The 24,963-nt window shown below is 44.5% G+C and overlaps 1 protein-coding gene across 1 annotated transcript in view; it reads left to right on the top strand.

The window, feature by feature from the left end:
* The window catches only part of LOC141147320 (protein mono-ADP-ribosyltransferase PARP14-like), a 171,151-nt gene that overhangs the window by 131,783 nt on the left and 14,405 nt on the right, over window positions 1–24,963 (top strand). Inside the window, exons 13-16 of the mRNA XM_073634541.1 lie at window positions 2,948–3,154; window positions 5,572–6,174; window positions 7,279–7,421; window positions 8,887–9,061. Of these exons, the coding sequence (XP_073490642.1) occupies window positions 2,948–3,154; window positions 5,572–6,174; window positions 7,279–7,421; window positions 8,887–9,061 (1,128 nt within the window). The remainder of the gene's footprint in view (window positions 1–2,947; window positions 3,155–5,571; window positions 6,175–7,278; window positions 7,422–8,886; window positions 9,062–24,963) is intronic.

The raw sequence follows: 24,963 nt of genomic DNA, 5'->3' as shown, positions 1-24,963 counted from the left end.
GCCCATTATGAGGGGTTCCCACCATCCCTGTGCTGAGTTCCCGGGTCTGTACACCCGCTGTGCCCATTATGAGGGGTTCCCACCATCCCTGTGCTGAGTTCCTGGGTCTGTACACCCGCTGCGCCCATTATGAGGGGTTCCCTCCATCCCTATGCTGAGTTCCTGGGTCTGTACACCCGCTGTGCCCATTATGAGGGGTTCTCATCATCTCTGTGCTGAGTTCCCGGGTCTGTACACCCGCTGTGCCCATTATGAGGGGTTCCCACCATCCCTGTGCTGAGTTCCTGGGTCTGTACACCCGCTGTGCCCATTATGAGGGGTTCCCGGGTCTGTACACCTATTGTACCCATTATGGGGATTCCCACAATTCCTGTGCTAAGTTCCCATGTCTACGCACCTTCTGTGACCATTATGAGGGGTTCCCTCCATCCTTGCACTAAGTAGTGGGATGGGCCTCTTCTGATGCCAGCTTTGTACAGCAGAGGCTCCGGAGGTCAGGTTCCTCTGATTAATGTCTTTTACCTTTACATTTATTGAATGAAAAGTTACATTTTGTGGTCAAAAGTAGGGATGAGCCGAACACCCCCCAGTTCGGTTCGCATCAGAACATGCGAACAGGAAAAAATTTGTTCGAACACCGTTAAAGTCTATGGGACACGAACATGAATAATCAAAAGTGCTAATTTTAAAGGCTTATATGCAAGTTATTGTCATAAAAAGTGTTTGGGGACCCGGGTCCTGCCCCAGGGGACATGGATCAATGCAAAAAAAAGTTTTAAAAACGGCCGGTTTTTCGGGAGCAGTGTTTTTAATAATGCTTAAAGTGAAACAATAAAAGTATAATATTCCTTTAAATTTTGTACCTGGGCGGTGTCTATAATATGCCTGTAAAGGGGCACATGTTTCCCGTGTTTAGAACAGTCTGACAGCAAAATGACATTTCAAAGGAAAAAAAGTCATTTAAAACTACTCGCGGCTATTAATTAATTGTCGGTCCGACAATACACATAAAAGTTAATTGATAAAAACGGCATGGGATTTCCCCACAGGGGAACCCTGAACCAAAATTTAAAAAAAAAATGCGTGGGGGTCCCCCTAAATTCCATACCAGGCCCTTCAGGTCTGGTATGGGTATTAAGGGGAACCCCGCGCCAAATTTTTTTTTTTATATGGCGTGGGGTCCCCCTAAATTCCATACCAGGCCCTTCAGGTCTGGTATGGATATTAAGGGGAACCCGGTGCCAATTTTTTTTTTTTAAATGGCGTGGGAGTCCCCCTCAAAATTCATACCAGACCCTTCAGGTCTGGTATGGGTTTTAAGGGGAACCCCGCGCCAAAATTTTAAAAAAATGGCTTAGGGTCCCCCCAAAAATCCATACCAGACCCTTATCCGAGCACGCAACCTGGCAGGCCGCAGGAAAAGAGGGGGGACAAGAGACCAGCCCCCCCCCTCCTGAACCGTACCAGGCCACATGCCCTCAACATTGGGAGGGTGCTTTGAGGTAGCCCCCCAAGGTATCTTGTCCCCATGTTGATGGGGAGAAGGGCCTCATCCCCACAACCCTTGCTCGCTGGTTGTGGGGGTCTGTGGGTGGGGGGCTTATCGGAATATGAAAGCCCCCTTTAAGAGGGGAACCCTCAGATCCCACTCCCCCGCACGGGGAATTCACAGGAGTTCCCTGTGGCTTTCCCCGTGTTGTCAGAGGGGGCGGGGTCACCGGATGGCACAGCAGAGGACTTCCACTGAGGCGGATCGTGCGGACAGAGCGGAGAAGAAGCCTGGTGGAAGATGCCGGATGAGAAAAGTGGAGGAAGAAGAAGATGAAGAAGAAGAAGAGGAAGAAGAAGATGGAGGAATAAGAAGAACACCAGAAAGAAAGAAGATGGAAGAAGAAGCCGAAAGAAGAAGAAATTAATAAAGGACTTGTCAAAAACCGTCTCTTGTGTTTTTTAACCTTTTTGACACTTTTTTTGTGAAATGGTAGGGATACATTTGTACCCCATTACCAATTCACACGGGGGGGGGGCGGGATCTTGTCAAAGGGGGCTTCCAGATTCCAGTAAGCCCCCCGCCCGCAGACCCCCAAAACCACCGGGCAAGGGTTGTGGGGATGAGGCCCTTCTCCCCATCAACATGGGGACAAGGTGCTTTGGGGGGCTACCTCAAAGCACCCTCCCAATGTTGAAGGCATGTGGCCTGGTATGGTTCAGGAGGGGGGGCGCTCTCTCGTCCCCCCCTCTTTTCCTGCCGCCTGCCAGGTTGTGTGCTCAGATAAGGGTCTGGTATGGATTTTTGGGGGGACCCCACGCCATTTTTTTTCAAATTTTGGTGTGGAGTTCCCATTAAAATTCATACCAGACCTAAAGAGCCTGGTATGGAATTTAGGGGGACCCCACACATTTTTTTAAAATTTTGGTTCGGGGTTCCCCTGCGGGGAAATTCCCATGCCGTTTTTATCAATGAACTTTTATGTATATTGTTGGACCGACAATTCATTTGAATTGAAATGTCATTTTGCTGTCAGACTGTTCTAAACACGGGAAACATGCGCCCCTTTACAGGCATACTATAGACACCCTCCAGGTACAAAATTTAAAGGAATATTACACTTTTATTGTTTCACTTTAAGCATTATTAAAATCACTGCTCCCGAAAAAACGTCCGTTTTTAAAACTTCTCTTTGCATTAATACATATCCCCTGGGGCAGGACCCCGGTCCCCAAACACTTTTTATGACAATAACTTGCATATAAGCCTTAAAATTAGCACTTTTGATTTCTCCCATAGACTTTTAAAGGGTGTTCCACGGCTTCCGAATTTGCCGAGAACACCCCAGTTCGGCGAACTGGCGAACAGCTGATGTTCGAGTCGAACTTATGACTCGAACTCGAAGCTTATCCCTAGTCAGTAGATATCTATGGTAAACATTTTGTCTGGTTGATATAGGTGCGGGGGGATTAGCCGCCTCCACAGTGGCCGACTCAATCCTCGATGGTTTGGTGGACTTCATCACATCTAAATCGGTCCGTTCTCTTCAGACGGTGAAAGTGGTTCTATTCCAGCAACCTATGCTGAATGATTTCTACATGAGCATGAAGAAGAGAGAGGGGACCATCCTTACTGAAGACAAATCCTTCTTAACTAGAATCTCTGGTGAGTTGGGGGTGTGAGCTCAGTGTGGCCAACTTAACAAGAAAGGGGAAGAGACCCTTCTGTATGTAGGAGTTCAGGATCCTGGAATAATGACCAATTGAAACACTACAGCCTGATATTAAACTCTGAATACAAATTAATTACAATGATAGATTTTTTACAAAGCCAACAAGTTTTGGGGGCTGTAATCCCACCCCCTTCATCAGGACTTAAAAAGAGGTCTCATGAGCAATGAAAACTGCTGGTCTAATGATAAACATAGAAATGCTTATCCCTGAATGTTGAAAGATTGTGCAGTGCCAGTAAATCTATTCTTTATCTCTGCTATTACTGTCTGTCAGCTCCTCCCCTGCCAGAAGCCCAATTTGTGGGGGTTTCCTAATTGGTAGATCAAGCAGAGCTCTGTTGCTTCCGCCCCCTCTGCTGTGACTGTGAATTTTAGGCACACCTGTTGAACACATTAATTGTTGTTGCTCCAGCCCCCTCTGCTGTCACCATGCATCTTGGATGCACCTGTCAGGCATTTTGAAGTCATCATTATTGATTTAATGCGCTCCGTCAGTCATGTAATTCATCTGTTTTTACCAAAAATTTTGGGTGTACCTGTTGGATGTGCAGATGCTATCTTCAATAATTTAATGCACTGTGTTGCTTCTGCCCCCACCACTATCACAGCCCATCTCAGGCTTGCTTTTTGGTCGCTCTGATATCAACATCATTGATCTTGTCTGCTCTGTTGCCCTTGCCCACTTTGCTATCACCATGCATGTCTTGGGTGTATCTGTTGGGCACACTGATGTCATCATCAACAGTGAGCTAGTCTGAGCATAGAGGAAATTGCTTTAATATTCCTCCCCTCTGCATGCAGTTTGATGGTGCTGGTCTCAGGTAAGTTCGGGGTGCTAGAGACAAGTGTCACTTTGGGAGGGGGGCTTGTGGAACCCAGCTTACCTTGGAGAGCTCTGGAAACTCCTTGTCCAGCTCCCCCGGCCCATCCTAGGTGTAAGTCACTCTGTATCTATTAGGGGCGCAGATTGACCGAGAACCCCAGTCTAATCTGCACTAATCAGAATCACTGTACAACCTCACCGGACTCAACATTTAATTTTACCCATTATCCTGGGTCTTATGTGTGTGGTTTGTGTTGAAGGGATGAAGGGGCTCTTTCACTTGGGACAGTAATATTTCTGAACAGTATCCCTCAAGAATATATGAAGATAAATAAATGCTAATTAGTTATTCATCTTCTACAGAGCAGTGTGGTCAGACAGCAATAGGGGGAGCAGGGGCGTGCTGTTTATCATACTCCATCAGAATACACAGGACCTATCAAAATGGGACAAAGTGCGACATGCATTTTGTCCCCTAAGGATGAAGAGAAGATATATTGTGAGACTTCCGCTTTAAAAAATAAAACAAAGATATAGTGTATGTGGTTTCAATAATGAGTTTAAATCAACTCCTAACTCCCAACACTCCAACAACATCCAACTATATACTGATTATTGAGTTCACATACACTATCTGTGCTTCATTCTCCTAAGCCCTGAAACATGTTGGCTTTGCAGACAATCTACTATTTGAATAAAAGTTTATTTGGGATTGAATATCACAGTGTCCCGCTTCAGTTCTAAGCTCACTTATCCCTATCATAATCCACTGATCCAATGATCATGGAAGCTGTAATGGAAATTTGTAAGTTCTGTATATAATTGTATTGTATTTTGTATGTATTGCACACTGCCCTCACTGTGCACACGGCACTAATAATGTTTTCAGTAAATGTTTACATTCTTTCGAGTCCTGATTAGAATTAGCCTGCCTATGTAACGCCCCTTGTTACCATAAATGTACAATTGTAATATTAATGTGATACCTACGTAATCATGTGCATAAAAACCTTCAATTGCGTCATAATAAAGCAGAACAGTAATTTGGAAAGATGCTGAACGTATCTTTTGTGTCTGTTCCCTACTGCAGTAGTTATTATTAATTTGGAACCACTAATCAATATGAGGATAGGAGTTGCCTATCATCAATTCAACCGAGTCAAAGCCCTTCGGTGTGCAGAAGATGGCAGACCTGTTTTCACATTCTTTATATTTACACCGTTGCCTTACTATTGAATTCCAACAATAAAAAACAAACACAGGGGCAGAGTTTGGTCTTTCAGTTATGTTATAGTTTATGAATGGAATGTAAACCAGGTTTGGGTAACATGTATTTCAGCTTAGGAACTGTGAGGATGTTCTGTATAAAGTTCATTTGATATTTAATGCTTCACAGATTAAAGTAGATGTCAATCCACATGTTACCTAAACCTGGTCTACATCCCATTCATAAACTATTTGTTCACAATTTATATTTCCACTTTCAGAGCAGTTTGTGACACCATTGTTTCTTTTCTTCCTCTGTAGAATATATTATGCCACTAAAAGCACCGAAGCCAGCTCAGAAGCTTGCTGCTTTCCAGTTGATGGACGGCATTGAGCCTGTGGTGTTCAGATTGTGTGCTGAAGATAAAGGGAGCGTGGACAGGACGAAGGCTTGGCTACAGCAGATGATCGACAATGAGCAGGCAGAGAAGGTGATCACAGAGGAATGTATCTCTGAATTAGAAGAAGCTGAGGTGAAGAAGATCTCCGACCTCCAGAAAAAGTTTCAAGTCTCTGTCATTTACAAACCACCCGACCCCTCCATCCGGATTGTGGGCCTCACCCGGGACGTCCTACCTGTGTCTGGGGAGATTGAAATGATTATAAACCGGGTAAAAGACAGAAAGAACAGAGAGCAGGCAGCAGAGCTCACCGGGAAACTGGTGGAATGGAGATATGACAATGGAGGAACTATGGTTCCCTTCGACAAGATGACAAACCTGGAGTTGGAAGAGGCAAAAAATGACAACAAGGTCCAGATCACAATCCAGGTCGGAGGAAACCAAAATACTGTCAGTTTACAAGGAGAAACGGTCATAGACATGCATGGGAACCAAATTCAAATCCAACGTGTTTTGAAACATGGTAATATGACTTTTGTTGGTAGTTCATCCATTATATTATATAAACTCAATGAAAAACAAGAGTTGCCATTGCAGGGAAGAGTCTTCTCAACCAAGACAGCTGTAGCATTATTTCCACAAGAGATGCTGGATTTTCATGGGCTCTCCTACCCTTCCCATAGCTACACCCGATGGTGCACAATGGGCGATAGTTACGTTTCAGTCAGTTTAGTCTTTCTGAAGAGTAGTTGCTCAACAAATGGAGAGAGGGTTGGTGGTACAGAATACCCAAAATAACCCAGCTCATCTTATTTCAGCAACAAAATTGTATGGTGTATTGGACGGTAGCTATAATTTCTTAAGTAGTGGCCTTCCATTTATACCAAAGTTAATGGTGTGCCTATTGTTTCAGCCTCCCAGTAACAATTACATTCTTTAAGAGCATTTATTGGTGATCCTAAGTAGAACCCTTCCAGTGACACTAGACACTTTAGGTGTAGCTATTGGTGTTCCTAATATTTTAGCAGCAGACTTTCAATATGAATTATTCCTATGACCCTATGCAAGCACTTACAGGTACCTTTAAGGGTTGAGTAATGAGGTCTCCTTGTAATGACCATGTAGCAGCCGCTTACCCCAAGCTCTCTTGGATTTCTTTCTGCATAGCAGACTCCTCTGAAGATGCTCCAACAAGCAGCCATCTTCCTGAACCTCCCGATCCTAACTCAAGCCAGCTTGGATTTCTTGCACCTTGCCTCAGACCCCAGGAAGATGAGCTCAATAAATTCAATGGCAGCCAGATGTCTCATCATCCTTAATTTCTGGTGACACATCTGCCTGTCTATGGCTAGTTACTATTTCCTACATTGCAGGAACATGGAGGGAATGTGACAGCTTAGGATAGACCATCTGGAATAAGGTGGAAATCTGCTTCTCTGCTACGATTTTGTGGCTTTATCGTTTCCAGAAAACAGAGACCTGAGTGTATGAGGGGACCTCAGAATTATCTTCTATACATTAAACCATTCTTATTGGCTGCCATGTCAATGCTTTCATCGAGGTTGTACAAAAAGGTTTTACTTGTCTGGTTTTTCTTTGGGTCCTGACTGCACATCTTATCTTTCAGAGGGGGACACTCACAGAATACCGTCACACTGGAAGCCGATGGGTGGGACTCTTGTGATGGAAGTGGATTTCGTTCCAGGAACTCCTGAATACTTTGCTGTACAGCAGAAATTCCAGGAAAGTTGTGAAAACAAAATACTGAAGGTAATGTCTCTGATACATTGTAATTAAAGATAGCAGATGTCAGTGATAGAATTCTGGGGGACAGTGATGGTATAACGTTTATAGTGTAGGGACTGGACATATCAACATGGCACTGGAGACTGGTGCTGGGTATGTGTCATGGAGTAAATAGAGCCTCCATGACAGGGAGAGATGTTTGACTTACCTGGAGAGCAGGGTCACCGGGTCACACCATTGTTGGATGGCACAAGATAAATCCCCCAGCAGAGGCTCCTCTGGTGACTTCTGATACAGGCTAGACAGATGTAAAGTGCTGATCTTATAGAAGATTGCCAAAAGTCCAGAAAGGCAGCAACAAACAGGTTCAAGGACGCAGGACCTTTCGATCATCTTTCATGGCAACAGTAGAAAACATTACATCAGAATAGCAGGGTGTACAGTTGGATTACCAAGTAATCAGTTCAGCTCTGGATTCCAAAGCTTAGTCAGAGTATCTGTGATCAGGCAATGAGCTGGAGGTAAATTTCTGACTCAGTAGCCAGGTGTGAAGGCCACATCCACTGCCGTTAGTCTAGTACATGCAGTGTACAGAATCTCCTGTAGGTGACAGTTAAATAGCAGAAAGGGCAAACAGACTGCTCTAAGATGAAGTATAAACAAGAGGGTGTATAATCAGGGTTTAGGTGCAGGTTTGGTTATGATGGTGCAAAGAACTGGGCACTCCAATTATAGAATAATGACTGGCACTATGGAATGGGCAGACATAAACCTTCAATAGAATATTTTACCCATAACATCATGTTAGAGCTGTTTGATACTTGACCTCAATGTGTATGTGAGACAGCGCTGGACCAGTCTGCAGTCTGATATCCCTGGAGGTGATCTGGGATAGGTTGTCCTTTAATGTGGCCGATAAAGGCAATATGTGGGTGAGCCTCGTTAGGGTCTGGTAGCAACTGAAAGGCGCTCCTAAAGATAGATTCAGATGGTTGTAGAGGAAGGTTGTCACATTTGAGGTTATTATTAAAGATATTTAATAACATTAACAGCCCACAGGTGATAAGTAGAGTCAAAGCGTTGGCTGTGATAGTTGGCATGGTCAGGATTGACCAGGAACTGGAGTTCAAATACAACAAGTGCTGATATGACATGCCGGTTCTCTGTCATTTTACAGCAACCAAAGTACTCCTATCATGTTCGATGAGGTAAAATCCGACCACACCAACCATCACAGCCCTGAGGAAGGGGGAGACATTTTCCCTGATATGTTCACCTGTATCACCTGTGAACTGTGAATTTCAATAAATATATTTTTAATAACCTAAGTGTGCTGACCTTCCATATCGAGCATGCCTTTTCACCCACCCGAATAATACTTGTCACTGTATTCATGCTAGAATATGTCCTCTCCTGTGTAATAGTTGGATCAGTCTGCGGTTTATTGGTAGAATATTGTATACATCTGAGCCTTTGTATGTCCGCCCAGATTCTACGTGTACAGAACAGAGATCTCTGGCTCCAATACCAGATAAAGAAGCAGAACATCGACTCCAAGAATGGTTCCACCATCAATGAGAAAGAGCTTTTCCATGGGACTGACTTTGCCTCCATCCAACATGTCAATCATAATGGGTTCAACCGGAGCCACGCAGGGAAAAATGGTGAGAGATTTCAGGGGAAAATAACAGCTTATTAGCTAACACTAATGATAAGAAAAGACCTGGATGTGTATGTAAATGGAGAGAATATAAGGGGCCATTTGTATCTGGAGAAAATAAGAATGTAGATTGATGATTCAGGGAGTGGTCGCTTACCTTAGAGGATCAGAAAGGATTTAATTACTGCTGCAGCAAATTGGATCACGTGGTGTAAAGGTTTTTGTCTTCCTCTGGATCAAATGCAGGCTTCATGCTGGACACCAGAGCTGACTCTTCTATATACATACTATAAAATATCTCCACCAGGTTTTTGTCGCTGTCTGTGTCCATGTTGCAGAGATTTCCTCCCATTTCCAGTCCTAGTGACACCCTATCACTCACAGACACATAGATTTTCACCAGAGGAGGACATTTTGGGAAATCCCCCCTTCAGAGACACAGATTGTAATAAAAATCTTCAAATATGGTAAAAGGAAAAGAACGCCATGAAGATTCTGATAGTCCAGACAGAGTTTATGAGTTGCAGAGTTCTAAGGAAAGGCCCACGTCTATTAGAGGTTCAGATGGCTCCTTTAGACTTTTAGCCGAAGATAATCTGGGCACAATCTGGATACCAGATAAAATCCTTAAACCAATGACTGGAGAAGGCTACATATCAAATATATATCTTTAATGGATTATATTTGGTATCCAGATTGTGATTCTCTTTAGCTAAAAAGTCTAAAGTCCTGGTAAAGAGGTCCCTTTAAACACCCAGAATGCTTTTGAGTTTTCATAAAACTTTGCAACTAATGACTATCAAACGGACTATCAAAACCCTTGTGGTGCTCATTTCTCGTTTTAAGACTCTACCCCAAGGACCCAGCCTATGGCTGTGGCCCACTACAGCAGCCTTACTCAATCAGGGTGCCATCTGGGTCCATCAGGGGTGCCACATTGTGTCTGGTATTTTCACACAGCATCATCTGTTTTCATGGTTCTGGCAGCATCGTAAACACATGAGGCTAATCCAGGGTGGGCGGCATTCAGGGCAGCCCCATCATTCAGAAGGGGTTGGAAATCTTTCTTCACCCACACCACAGCTACTCTGTGGTGAAAATCAGAAGGGAGGACTCTTATGTTAAAGGGGGATGGAGGATTCAGTTGTGAAATGGAGAATTTGCATGCTCTGAAGTGAAAGGGTGGTGGGGACTGAGGACTGTCATATGAAAGTGGGGACTGAGGTCTCTGATGTGAAATGGAGGCAGAAGGGGTCTCTGATGTGACAGGGGGGGTTATGATGTGAAAGGGAACTCAAATGAAGATGATGATCCCATTTTAGACTGGGGTGCCTTAAGATTTAACATACCTTCAGTTGGTGCCATGACTGGTGTACTGCCTGAATCCAGTAAGGACTAATACAACCAACTGGTATACCTACCTATAATAGAGTCCAGATTCTTTCTCAACCTTTTTATCATTGAGGAAACCTTGAAATAACTTTCCACTCTAATGCCGCGTACACACGTTCAGAAATTCGGCCAGCAAAAGACAGATGAGAGCTTTTGGTCAGAAAATGCGACTGTGTGTATGCTCCATCGGACTTTTGCTGGCCGAATTCCAGCCAGCAAAAGATTGAGAGCATGTTCTCAATTTTTCGGTCGGAAAAAGTTCCTATCCGAAAATGCGATCGTCTGTAGCAATTCCGACGCGCAAAAATTACTACGCATGCTCCGAAACAATTTGACGCATGCTCGAAAGCATTGAACTTCATTTTCTCAGCTCGTTGTAGTGTTGTACGCCACTGCGTTCTTGACAGTCGAAAATTCAGCAAACTTTTGTGTGACCGTGTGTATGCAAGGCAAGCTTGAGCGGAATCCCATCGGAAAAGCCATCATATCTTTTTCCGACCAAAATCCCGATCGTGTGTACGCGGCATCAGGGAACTCCTGCTAATAACAGTTATAACTAGAGCTCCCAGTACATTAGCATGACGATCATTGGGAAGAAAGTCCCCCTTACAAATAGCTAAAAAGATGATCAGAGTCAGTGGGAACTTATCTGAGAGGCAGAAATTGCATTGCTCAAGGAACCCCTAGCAACCTCTGGAGGAACCAATGAGAAAGCCTGGTCTAGAGCCTCAAAACCTAGTTACTGTATCAGGTAATAAAAGCCAGACAGAGGCCATAATCCTTCTCCATTCAATCCAGAACTAAGCTGGGCTTTAATACCAAAAGCTACAGTGCCTTGCAAAAGTATTCACTAGACATGTGCAATTTGTGCTGCCTCTCTGATTAATGCCCTCCTTGCATCATGCTGTGGGGATGTTTTTCAACAGTCGGGACTGGGAAACTGGTCGGAGTTGAGGGAAAGATGGATGGTGCTAAATACAGGGATATTCTTGAGCAAAACCCGTAGCAGTCTGTGTGTGATTTGAGGCTAGGACGAAGGTTCACCTTCCAGCAGGACAATGACCCCAAACACACTGCTAAAGCAACACTTGAGTGGTTTAAGGGTGATAGGGTTAGGGATTTGATTTAGAGTTCTTACTTAAACTAATGTCTACGTGTTAAAATCTGTTTTTGAAATATATTATGCCTGCTTTGCAGATGTATTCAACCTTTGCCTTCTGACGCATATTCTCGATGAAACTGTTTTTTATTGTATCTTTTATTGCTGATAAGGAATTATTTGTTGATATGAATTGAACTTCGATATTTACGTCATGTAACAAAACCTTATAAATATATTCAATAAAACAGGACAGTAATATCTCTATCTCACTGCGGGGCACTCAGACCGTGAAACGAGACACAGACATTTGGCTCCGTGTTTATTTCTTTAAGGTTTAGGATTTGACAAAGCAATATAAACATAAAGGTGACTTATTTAAAAGTCACATCTAACAAGGGGAAACATGGAAATGTGTTGGAATGGCCTAGTCAAAGCCCAGACCTCAATCCAATAGAAAATCTGTGGTCAGACTTAAAAATTGCTGTTCACAAGAGCAAACCATCCAACTTGAAGGAGCTGGAGCAGTTTTGCAAGGAGGAATGGGAACAAATCCCAGTGGTAAGATGCGGCAAGCTCATAGAGACTTATCCAAAGTGACTTGGAGCTGTGATAGCCGCAAAAGGTGGCTCTACAAAGTATTGACTTTAGGGGGGGTGAATAGTTATGCACATTTATTTTTCCTGTTATTTTGTCCTATTTGTTGTTTGCTTCACAATAATAAAAAAAAAATCTTCAAAGTTGTGGGCATGTTCTGAAAATTAACCACTTCAGCCCGGAAGGTTTTACCCCCTTCCTGACCAGAGCACTTTTTACAATTTGGCACTGCGTAGCTTTAACTGGTAATTGCGCGGTCATGCAATGCTGTACCCAAATGAAATTTGCATCCTTTTTTTCCCACAAATAGAGCTTTTATTTGATGGTATTTGATTGCCTCTGCGATTTAATTTTTTTGTGATATAAACGGAAAAAGTCTGAAAATTTTGAAAAAAAATGATATTTTCTACTTTTTGGTATAAGAAAAATCCAATAACCTCAATTTTAGTCATACATTTAGGCCAAAATGTATTCAGCCACTTGTCTTTAGTAAAAAAATAAGTGTATATTTATTGGTTTGCGCAAAAGTTATAGCGTCTACAAACTAGGGTACATTTTCTGGAATTTACACAGCTTTTAGTTTATGACTGCCTATCTCATTTGTTGAGGTGCTAAAATGGCAGGGCAGTACAAACCCCCCCCCCCCCCCCCAAATGACCCTCCATTGAATATTTTTTTTTTTTGTCCCAAGTGATTGAATAATGACAAAAAAAATTTACAAAAAGTAATACCACATGTGTGGGACCTTTTGGGAGCCTAGCCACGTAAAACCAAGCATCGTTTTCAGGATTTCTAAGGGCGTAAATTTTTGATTTTACTCCTCACTACCTATCACAGTTTTGAAGACCATAAAATGCCAAGATGGCACAAAACCCCCTCAAATGACCCCATTTTGGAAAGTAGACACCCCAAGCTATTTGCTGAGAGGCATGTTGAGTCCATGGAATATTTTATATTTTTCCACAAGTTGCGGGAAAATTACAAACTTTTTATTTTTTTTTGCACAAAGTTGTCACTAAATGATATATTGCTGACACAGGCCATGGTTATATGTGGAATTACACCCCAAAATACATTCTGCTGCTTCTCCTGAGTACGGGGATACCACATGTGTGGGACTTTTTGGGAGCCTAGCCGTGTACGGGGCCCCGAAAACCAATCACCGCCTTCAGGATTTCTATGGGCGTAAATTTTTGATTTCACTCCTCACTACCTATCACAGTTTCGAAGGCCATAAAATGCCAAGATGGCACAAACCCCCCCCAAAATGACCCAATTTTGGAAAGTAGACACCATAAGCTATTTGCTGAGAGGCATGGTGAGTATTTTGCAGCTCTCATTTGTTTTTGAAAATGAAGAAAGTAAAGAAAAGTGTATTTTTTTTTCTTTTTTCAATTTTCAAAACCTTTGTGACAAAAAGCGAGGTCTGCAAAATACTCACTATACCCCTCAGCAAATAGCTTGGGGTGTCTACTTTCCAAAATGGGGTCATTTGGGGGGGGGGGGTTTGTGCCACCTGGGCATTCCATGGCCTCCGAAACTGTGATAGGCAGTGAAGAGTGAAATCAAAAATGTACGCCCTTAGAAAGCCTGAAGGCGGTGATTGGTTTTCAGGGTCCCGTACGTGGCTAGGCTCCCAAAAAGTCTCACACATGTGGTATCCCCGTACTCAGGAGAAGCAACAGAATGTATTTTGGGGTGTAATTTCACATATTCCCATGGCATGTTTGAGCAATATATCATTTAGTGACAACTTTGTGCAAAAAAAAAAAAAAAACTGTCTATTTCCCGCAAGTTGTGTCACAATATAAAATATTCCATGGACTCGACATGCCTCTCAGCAAATAGCTTGGGGTGTCTACTTTCCAAAATGGGGTCATTTGGGGGGGTTTTGAACTGTCCTGGCATTTTATGCACAACGTTTAGAAGCTTATGTCACACATCACTCACTCTTCTAACCACTTGAAGACAAAGCCCTTTCTGACACTTATTGTTTACATGAAAAAATTATTTTTTTTGCAAGAAAATTACTTTGAACCCCCAAACATTATACATTTTTTTAAAGCAAAGGCCTTACATATTAATATGGTGGGTGTTTCATTTTTTTTCACACAGTATTTGCGCAGCGATTTTTCAAACGCATTTTTTTGGGAAAAAATAAATTTTTTAAAATTTTAATGCACTAAAACACACTATATTGCCCAAATGTTTGATGAAATAAAAAAGATGATCTTAGGCCGAGTACATGAATACCAAACATGACATGCTTTAAAATTGCGCACAAACGTGCAGTGGCGACAAACTACATACATTTTTAAAAGCCTTTACAGGTTACCACTTTAGATTTACAGAGGTGGTCTACTGCTAAAATTACTGCCCTCGATCTGACCTTCGTGGTGATACCTCACATGCATGGTGCAATTGCTGTTTACATTTGACGCCAGACCGACGCTTGCGTTTGCCTTTGCGCGAGAGCAGGAGGGGACAGGGGTGCTTTTTTTTTTTTCCTTTAATATTTTTTTTGCTTTTTTTATCTTATTTTTAAACTGTTCCTTTCATTTTTTTATTTAATAATTTTTATTGTTATCTCAGGGAATGTAAATAGCCCCTATAAAAGCAATAGGTAGTGACAGGTACTCCTTTTTTGAAAAAAATGGGGTCTATTAGAACCTAGATCTCTCCTCTGCCTTCACAGCATCTGACCACACCAAGATCGGTGTAATAAAATGCTTTCCCAATTTCCCAATGGCGCTGTTTACATCCGGCAAAATCTAAGTCATGAAATGCTTGTAGCTTCCGGTTTCTTAGGCCATAGAGATGATTGGAGCCATTCTGGTCTCCGATCAGCTCTATGGTCAGCTGGCAGAACCACCGACTGCATTCTCAGGTTCCCTGTTGGGACAGGAGAGTCAGAGAAAAACATGGAAGACGGTGGAAGAGGGGGAGACATTGCCTCCCACTTCTTGTAAAAGCAGTCTAGAGGCTAATTAGCCACTAGGATTGCTTTTACATAAAAGCTGACCGCTGGCTGAAAAGAATGATACCAAGATGATACCTATACCTGCAGGCATCATTCTGGTATAACCACTCAAAGTCCAGCAACATACAAGTACGTTGGTGGTCCTTGTTGGGCATATATTGTAATCTTTTTTTTCATGCAGCCTGTGGGCTGAACGAAAAAAAGAGATTAATCGGTGGGTATACCCACCATTAGAATACCTGCCTTCATCCACCCACTGATAATGATCGGCATACATGCACCATTTATATATGCCGAAGCATTTGGGCATCCGCCCCAAAAGTTAGGAGCAAATCGCTCCTCCAGCCCTGCCCCCATGCTTCGGCATATATGCTCTTTTTTTTAACTGTGGTGATGAAATCACCTCCTACAGGGCTGGAGTCACGGCTTTATTTATTGTGGGAGCAAACGCTGTTGCTGTCAAGATAAATAAATCAGTGCTGCAGCTGAATGGCGTACCTGAAAACAAAAAAAGGGTTAACAATAAAACACAGTAAACAGTAAAGTATAAAAAAATTACATACCTAAAAAGCAAACATGATAAAACATAATAACAATAAAACATTGCAGAATAGAATACAGTAAAAAAGCGCAGAACAATAGAGAGAGAATAGAGAGAGAGAGAGAGAGAGAGAACAATAAAACGACAACTATTTTTAAATTTTTTTATTTTATATATCTTTTTGTGTTTTTTTTTTTTTACACTTTTTTTGTAACTGTAACTGTTGTAACTGTAACCGGTTCCAGGTTTGGGTCTCTCAAAATGCGATGGCATCTTGGGAGACCCTGTGAAAGTGTGCCTAGTCTGTGCAATGCTGTACCCTACGATAAAACTCCACTAGTGTATGGTAGCGTTCAAAACATTCACCTATACAAAGACCAGGATTGTCAGGACAGGAAGGACAATAATAGCGGGTGTCACGCTTATACCCGTGCTTTCTACAGACACAACATTTTCTTTGGGGGGCTCGTTGGGTAGGGGTACTCGGGAGGACATAAGGAAAATGCCTCTCATGCAGCCGGCTTACTGCATTTGCATTGGAAAGGTGAGGTGGAGCACCGTCTGGATACAGAATGGCTCTGACGATCTCTTCCTGGAATTAAAGGAAGGATCCAGTCCATCCTGAAGCTCTGTATAGCACATGAGCGTTCAGCAAAGCCTATTGAAATAAGTATACAGACACTTTTTTATACCAGCGTCTGGCCTTACGGGCAACCAGGTACGGTGCCAACAACTGGTCGTTGAGGTCCACCCCTCCCATATTAAGGTTATATTCGTGGACACAGAGGGGTCTCTCCACAACACCAGTCGCCGTAGTAATTTGGGTCGTCGTGTCTGCATGAAGGGAGGTAAGAACGAAAACATTCTTATTGTCCCTCCACTTCATAGCAAGCAAATTATTACACTTCAAGCAGGCTCTCTCCCCCAGCCTAAGACGGGAATCTACAAGCCGCTGGGGAAAGCCCCGGTGATTAGGTCGCACGGTGTCACATGCTCCAATCTGCTGATTAAACAAGTAACTAAAAAGTGGCACACATGTAATAATTGTCCACATATAAGTGGTACCCCTTTCCGAACAAGGGTGACACCAAGTCCCACACTATCTTTCCAGCCCTCCCCATGTAATCTGGGCAGTTTGTCGGCTCTACGTGACTATCTTTACCCTCGTAAACCATAAAACTACATGTATAGCCTGTGGCCCTGTCACAGAGCTTAAACATCTGGACCCCGTGTCTGGCACGCTTGCTGGGAAGGTACTGTTTGAATGACAAGTGGCCAGAAAACTTAATCAGGGACTCATCAACGCAGACAACTTGATGGGGAGTAAACAAGGTTGCAAAACGTTGGTTGAAGTGGTTTACGAGGGGCCGAATTTTGTAGAGCCGATCGTATCCAGGGTCTCCACGAGGACGACAGAGTTCATTGTCATTGAAGTGCATGAACAGAAAGATCTGCTCGTATTGTGCCCTGGTCATGGAGGCAGAGAACACGGGCATATGGTGAATTGGGTCAGTGGACCAATATGACCGCAACTCACTCTTTTTTTTTTTTTTTTTTTAAAGAATTTTATTGTGCACATAGCAAAGAGGGAGCATTCATCACAGTAGACAGGAATACAGAGGGTAACCAATTGAAATTGCATATTCATTACATTACCATTGCAATATCCATCTCCCCACCATATATAATGTGGGTTTCTACCCCCATTCCACTGTTTCAGTATATGTGCATTTTTTTTGTTAAAGCAAAGATAACTGTTCATAACACTAAAACACCACATCCCCCCTCCCAAACTCCCACCCATTACCCTCCCTGGAAGATACAACAGACCAGGTATCCCACTCTCTCAGGGCGACATCCCTCCCCATTATATCCCAGCCAGAGAAGAGAGAACCCCCCCTCCCCCCATGAGATGTCTGCATTCAGTGTTCCATGCAATAGACCTAAGAATCCCTATCTTGCTATCGTAAGAAGAGACATGGTGCCCATCCCTCCATCTGTTTTGTTTGAGAACAAAGACTTTCCTACTAACTAATGCTCGGTGTTCATTCTTCCTCCAGTGTGTTTTCAGAGTCCACCTATCTAAACCATACTTTCCTAAACTTCTTGGGAGCTCCTCTAGCTTCATAGGTCACCTTATACATCATCATATCCGCATTTACTATTCTTATCCACATTCCCAAAGTCAATTGTTCATCATGAATCCAGCGTCTGGCAATGAGTTTCCTCACCTCAAAGTATAGAATCCTAAGAAACAATTTAGTGCATGTATTAATCTCCTCCTGATCAAAGATCCCCAGGAGGCACCGTAAGGGCGAGAAAATGTTAGGCAGGGCGAACTTATCAGAGATAAATTCAGTTACCTGTGACCAGAGTGGTCTTACCTTTTTGCACTCCCATACCATGTGTATGAAAGTGCCTTCCTCCTCCATACATTTATGACATATAACAGTGTCCTTTCTGTGCATTCGGTATAACCTAGCTGGAGTATAATACTGTTGATGAAGATACCGAAACTGAATCATTTTGTTTGTAGAGGAGATAACCGACACCAAATATGTGTCCAGAACCTCATGCCACAGTTCTTCCGACAACTCTGGGACAATCATCTCCCACCTTTCCTTGGTCCTAGCCGTTAGCATCCTTATCCCTGACCCCACTGCCCCATGGTATCTAGAGATTCTCTTAGATGGGTCCGGATCAATCAGAACCTTCTCCAAGTCCGTGTTCTGTACCAGAATTTTATGCCCTCCAAACTGAGCTTTCGCTGCATGTCTCAACTGTGAGTATCGGAAAAGCCAAGTTTTGGGTATTTCAAATTGCTTTCTCAATTGGTCAAAAGTGGACAACCGATCATTCTGACAGATTTGGTGTAAGTACTTAATACTATAACGTGCCCAAGTCTTATGTCCATCAAGTAGTTTTAAAAACTCCCCCAAGAATTCGTTACACCACAAAGGACTATTCAGAGACATCCACAAGGGTGTATCCTTCCGCCATTGGGAGCACAAGTGAAATATTTTCCCGGGTAGTGCCATAAACGATCCTATTTTCCTCCCCAGAATCCCCTTCCTATAGAGCATATTCTGAAGAGTTTCTTGTGAGGTAGCAACAGCTGCCTCCAACAAGGTAGTGGCATTTGGTTTCTGTTGAAAAAGTCTCCAGTGCAAAAAGGTTAGTTGCGAGGCCATAAAATAAGAGCGGAGATCAGGAAGGCCCATCCCCCCATCGTGACTGGTAGTTTCAAAATCGCAAGGGATATCCTGGGTGCCTTAGAGCCCCAAAGGAATCCCACAACGATAGAATCAATGTGCCTGGAAGTTTTTAGTGTCACAAAAACAGGGGAGTTCGAGAGAATGTAAAGAAATTTCGGAAGGAAGATCATCTTAAACAAATTTATCCTTCCCAATTCCTCCATCCCTGCACCCTTTCTCGAAAATTTCCCACAATAGGCGACAAATTATTCTCCAGATACATAGAGATGGGAAGCTGTACCTCAACCCCCAGGTACCTGAAGGTGCTGGATAAAGGGATAGGACAATCCGGTGGAACTACCACCGCCTCATCTATAGGGAAAAGGGAGGATTTTTTCCAGTTAATGCGAAAACCGGAGTAGTCTCCAAACTCCTGTATCAATCTAAAGGCTTCTGAGAGCGAGGGACCCGGATCCTGCAGATATAACAGCATGTCATCTGCAAAGCGGCACTCGCTCTTCAAACCCCCCAAGCCTCAAACCAATCAAGTCTGGGGTAGATCGTATCTTAACCGATAAGCACTCTATTGTCAAGGCAAACAGGAGGGGTGAAAGAGGACACCTGCTGAAAGGAAGCTCTTTGTTTCTGCGTAGCAGCAGAAAAATCAGAATATATAGATATTCGACATCCATTGAACTCCAATTCAGGCCCCGTTCTGGCCCCTTTCAAAATATTCTCCCGGTCCCTAAAATGCAGGATCTTTGCAATCATAGGTCTGGGGACTTCCCGGGACACGGTGTGCCCTCTCTATAGCAAACACTTTAGTGAAGGTGTCAGGAACCAATTGCTCTTTAAGCCAACCTTCCAGGAACTCCTCAGGGTGTTTCCCCTCCGCTCCCTCAGGAAAGCCCACCAGCCTAATATTGTTTCTTCTCATTCGATCCTCCATGTCGGCCATCTTTAAGGTGTGCTCAGAGAGGATTTTTTGTGCCACATGTACAGTTGTTGCCATAGGCCTGGCCGTGTCTTCCAGACTTGCAATACAGCGATCAGATATCTGTACCTTCTCCCTCATCTTTTGCATATCATGCTTTATAAAAGAAAATTCCAGCTGCAACTGCCCAAAATGATCAGTTTATTTTGGCACCCCTGTATGGCTGCCATAATCTGTTTCAGGGACGGCTCTCCACCCTCCTCTGCCTCCCTGCCCGATCTGTGTATACGGGCATCCAGTCTATCCAGGGAGCCTCCCCTGCGCTTGTGGCATTCCCTTTGTGGTTCGGGACTCACCCGATACTGTGATGATGGGGATGTCGGCCGAGCAGGATCAACAGGCAGCTGCAGCAGTGGCCATTCCTCCTCCTCCACCGCCTGCCGAAGGTCGGCGCCATCTTGGGATCCCCATGCGAAGCGGGCCAGCCGCTCTCTCGTCGATTTTGGCCAGGGTGGCCCGTATTTCACCATCCCTGGATGATCTTGGGGTGACCCCGAACACATACCCCAACAGTCCGGGTAATTTCAGAGCAATATGCTCACAGGATCAGGTCAGAATCGTGGACATGCAGGGAGAGCTCTTTCCTCTGCTTCCTCACATGCTGCGCACTAGCTCCGCCCCCAAACTCTTTTTAGTTATGCCCATGTTGAGGGAAAGGCCCAGAAAGAGCTTAAATTTGGAAACCGTAATTGGTTTCCAATCTCTGGCAGGGAGGACTGGGGAATAGTGGCGATGTGTTGACCAGCATACAAATTGCTTTGGATCACATTGATCTATAGAGATTTTCGGTGAAAAACAGCGAATAAAAATCAAGTGATGTAAAATCAACTGTTTCCCCCTGAATGCCAGGTTGGTCAGTGAATGGGAGAAGTACGGGTGCTGCAGAAGTGGTGGGCTCCCAATTAGGATTGGCGAATGCAGCAGGAAGGGCACTATGGGCTCGATGGGCCTGTCTTTGTCTTCTTCTTGGTGGCAGCGGGACACTAGTTGTGTTTGCACCTCACCAGCTTGAACTGCACTTATGGGACTCGCCACGTCACCACGTGTTACTGCAGTGCTGGATGTACGACCAGGGTGTTCTAGGCCGCTGGTGCTTGCCAAGTCACCAGAAGGATGAGCGGCGCTAGTACTGCTCTGCTCCATACAAGGGACCTACAGTTCTTGCACCTCAACGACAGCAAAAGAAGATCGGGGTTGGGTACACCTGACCTTGGCAGGGACCACAACTCTGTCATCAGAGCTATCTGTCACAGAGCCGCTGTCGTCTACGCGATCGTATTCTGAGCCTGAATCTGACAGATGAGCGACTTCCTCCTCACTATCTGTCATGCTCAGAAACGTGTAGGCCTCTTCACTAGTGTACCTTCGATTTGACATTTTGGTCTCTAAATTTACTGGTACACTAGTGAGACTCACAGGTAAAAAAGCTCCTGACTGTTAGAGACTGTATCAAAACTAGGGTTGTCCCGATACCGATACTAGTATCGGTATCGGCACCGATACCGAGCATTTGCCCAAGTACTTGTACTCGGACAAATGCTCCCAATGCTTCCCCCGATACCTTGACTGTCAGCGGTGATCGGCGCGTGGGGGAGTTACAAGCTTCCCCCCCGCAGCTTTCAGCTGCTTTAGTGACATACAGCGGTGATCGGTGCTTGTAACTCCCCCACACGCGATCACCGCTGACTGTCACCTCATCCCCCTTAGTCCCCCTCCGTTCCTCTGTCCCCCTCCGCTGTCCTGCTCCGTTGCTCTGTCCCCCTCCGTTCCTCTGACCCCCTCCGCTGTCCTCCTTCTTTGCTCTGTCCCCCTCCGCTGTCCCCATCCGTTCCGGCTTTCCGCTGTCCCCCTCTCTCTTCCTCTGTCCCCTCCGTTCTGCTGTCTCTCCGCTGTGTGAATGGACAGAGTCAGCTGACTCTGTCTATTCACATAACTGAAACATTGTAATCACCTGTGATTACGATGTGTCAGTTTATGAATGGAGAGGAGCCGCTGTCTTCTCTCCATTCATTCTCAGTGCAGCTGAGGCTGCAGAGAAAGGGACTGGGGAATCTCTATCCTCGGTCTCTTTCTCTGTCTCAAGGGGGAGATTTCAGAGGTCTGTTAAGACCCCTGATATCTCACCAAAGCCCCCCAACAGGGCTGATTAAAAAAAAAACACACACATAGTGCAATAAAGAATAAAAAAAAATTAAATTGTAAAAAATAATAAATGTAAATGAAAAAAAAAAAAAAGCACACACACACACCGTTCGCTCCCCCCCCCCCCCTAAAAAAAAAAAACAAAAAAAAAAAAAAACACTGTCACGTGACATTAAAAAAAAGTATCGGTAATCGGTATCGGCGAGTACTTGAAAAAAAAGTATCGGTACTTGTACTCGGTCCTAAAAAAGTGGTATCGGGACAACCCTAATCAAAACGCTACCAAAAAAACTGTTAGCGATCGCAGGGATCAGGCCTGACTCTGCGAACGCTGCAGTTATGTGTGTTTAGTGTTTTGTAAATGACAGTGATCGATCGATACTGCACTTGGTTGGGCTGGGCTTGGCCGGGCGGAGGAGCAAAACATAGGTGCTAGCAGGTATCTGGGCTGATCCCACTAACACTGCATTTTTGCTAACCCTAAACTGCTGGGGATGCTAGGATAGATCTGATCAGATCAGATATTGATCCGTTCAGATACTATACCACTAAGGGAGGTGTATGCTGCGTGCGTGGGTGTTAGCGGTACTGACACTAACCTGACGCTGCCTGGGGCAACGCAGACCCTAACTGACCCTAAAACCTAACTTGTATCACCTGCCGGGTGATCAGGGGGTTAAACCTTTATTAGGTTATAAACGGCGGGTGCCCTGAAACTATAAAAAACAAACTAACTAACCAGCATCACCCCTAACCCTTATACGGTGATCACTGGTGAAAGGGTTAACTAGGGGGCAATCAGGGGGTTAAAACCTTTATTAGATAGTATATGGGGGTCCCTGACACTATAAAAAGCTGATGGTGAACCTAAATACCTACATGGCTACCTAGCGTCACCAGTGACACTAGTACAGCGATCAGAAAAAAGATCGCTTAGTGACACTGGCGACAGGGGTTAACTGGGGGTGATCAAGGGGTTAAACCTTTATTAGGGAGGGTTAGGGGGGTACTCTAGACCTAAAGGGGCCTACCACTAACTGCCCTACCACTTATTACAGTCACAAATAACACCAATGCAGTAATCAGTAAATAAATAAAAACTGTTGTTGGTGTCACTGTGACAGGGGGTGATCGGGGGTGATCAGGGGTGATTGGGGGGGGGGGTGATTAGTGTGCCTGCGTGTTCTACTGTATGTGTAGTGTTGGTGCACTTACTAGGATGTCTTCCATTCCTTTCGCCAGGAGCGATCACGAGGGAGTGGCCATGAATCAGTGGCCTCCCCCTCAGCACGGATCACTCCTGTAGCGATGCCGACCGCCTCGGGCACAGGGAGGTGCGATGCTCGCCCTCAGTGAGTGCCTGTGTCAGTGTCTATTCAGTCCAGCGGTCGCTGGCAGGAATGGCGGGAGGTGCGGGACCACGGGTGATAGAGTAGCCCCGCTACACACTCCCCCCACCAAAGAACCTTTGGTCCGCCAAAGGAGGTAAAGAGTCTATGACCTGTTACATGCTTTTGATATACACACGGAAAAAAAAAACAGGTTAGTGTGCAAAGGAAACCATACAATTTACATCTGCATAAAACCCTGGCAGAGGAACATCCCACCACTTAGCATAGGAGGGGAGGTTGTCCTGCCTACAGGCCACCTTAACTGGAATGGCCCAGCTAGATGTGTCAGGGGGTAAGTGTCAAGAAAACAAGAAATCAGGCTGAGACAGAAGTACAGTACAGTACACTTGTTTAATAATAAAAGTATAAAGAACAAACGTAGTCAAAACATAGTCAAAGTTCAGTAACCGGAACGTATAGTCAGCCAAGCCAGAAGTCAGGGATCAATGTAGTGGAACAGCAAGCAGGATCTGGAGCCAGAAGGGATGTCAGCAAAGCAAGTCTTGAACAGGATCGCAGGAGATTGTTTCTGTGATGTTGACCAAGGCGAAGGCAGAGATCCTCTGGACTGGACGGCTTAAGTAGGTAGGACTGACGAGCAGGATATCATCAACAGCTGAGTAACTGTGAAGAGATAGGAGCTGGCAATTATCCGACAGCTGAGCGGCCAGCTCAGAGAAGGAAGGGCTGAGCCCAGCCCTGACAGTGAGTTGGGATTGTCCACCACCAAATCTGTGGTGGAAGGGTCAGTTACTTCAAGAGTCCTTTTTGCAATGAGAACGACCTCCTCAGAGCTTTCACCCAAAGTATCATATGTTAGTCTTTTGGGCGGGTGAATAACCCTTCGCTCTCGCTGTTCTTTAGGTTCTGGGGTTACAGGCACACTGGTCTCTTCTTCTTCCTGCATATTAGCTTCAGCTACCTCAATGAAGGATGGAAAGTCTTAGGGGTCTGTCAGCAGGGAAGATTGAGGGTCTTCCAACTCTTCAAAAGGTGGACTTTGAGGTACAAACTCAGGAGCCTCTGGCCTGAGAGTCACCTCAGTCACCTTGGGAGGAGAAGAAAGGGGGGGTGGCAGGCCCTGGCATTTGAGATGGCCACAGACAATCTTTCTCTTCATCCTCGCTGTTTTCATCTTCAGCAAGGGTTACAGAGTGAGATCTAGTCACTTGTCGGGATCTTTGAGAGGCCGTGGGTGTGGACTGTAAATCTGGCTGTGGTGGCACATGAACTGCTTGTGACAGAGGTAACATATGATTGTGATGCCAAATCTTCAGTGGGCCTGTGCTTCCCTCTGGCCGGATTTGATATACTGGGTGTCCTGGCAGATGCTTGAAAACGACATAGGGCTGCGACTTTCAGCGGTTAGCCAACTTGTGCTTTCCAGGGACACCCAGGTTTCTCAGCAGTACCTTGTCATCTGGCTGTAGGTCCTGCACTTGTACCCTGAGGTCAAAATGTATTTTGTTTCTCTGTCCTTGGGCATATGAGGCAGCTTGAGTCTTATTATAGGCGATTTTCAGACGTCTCTGCAGGTGATCCACATACCCTCTGTGGAAAGTTGCTGAGGTATGGT

This window comes from Aquarana catesbeiana, linkage group LG06 (genome assembly GCF_042186555.1).
Source record: "Aquarana catesbeiana isolate 2022-GZ linkage group LG06, ASM4218655v1, whole genome shotgun sequence".
Classification (NCBI taxonomy): domain Eukaryota; kingdom Metazoa; phylum Chordata; class Amphibia; order Anura; family Ranidae; genus Aquarana; species Aquarana catesbeiana.
Note: the sequence above shows the minus strand (reverse complement) of the source record. Positions and strands in the feature narration are given on the sequence as shown.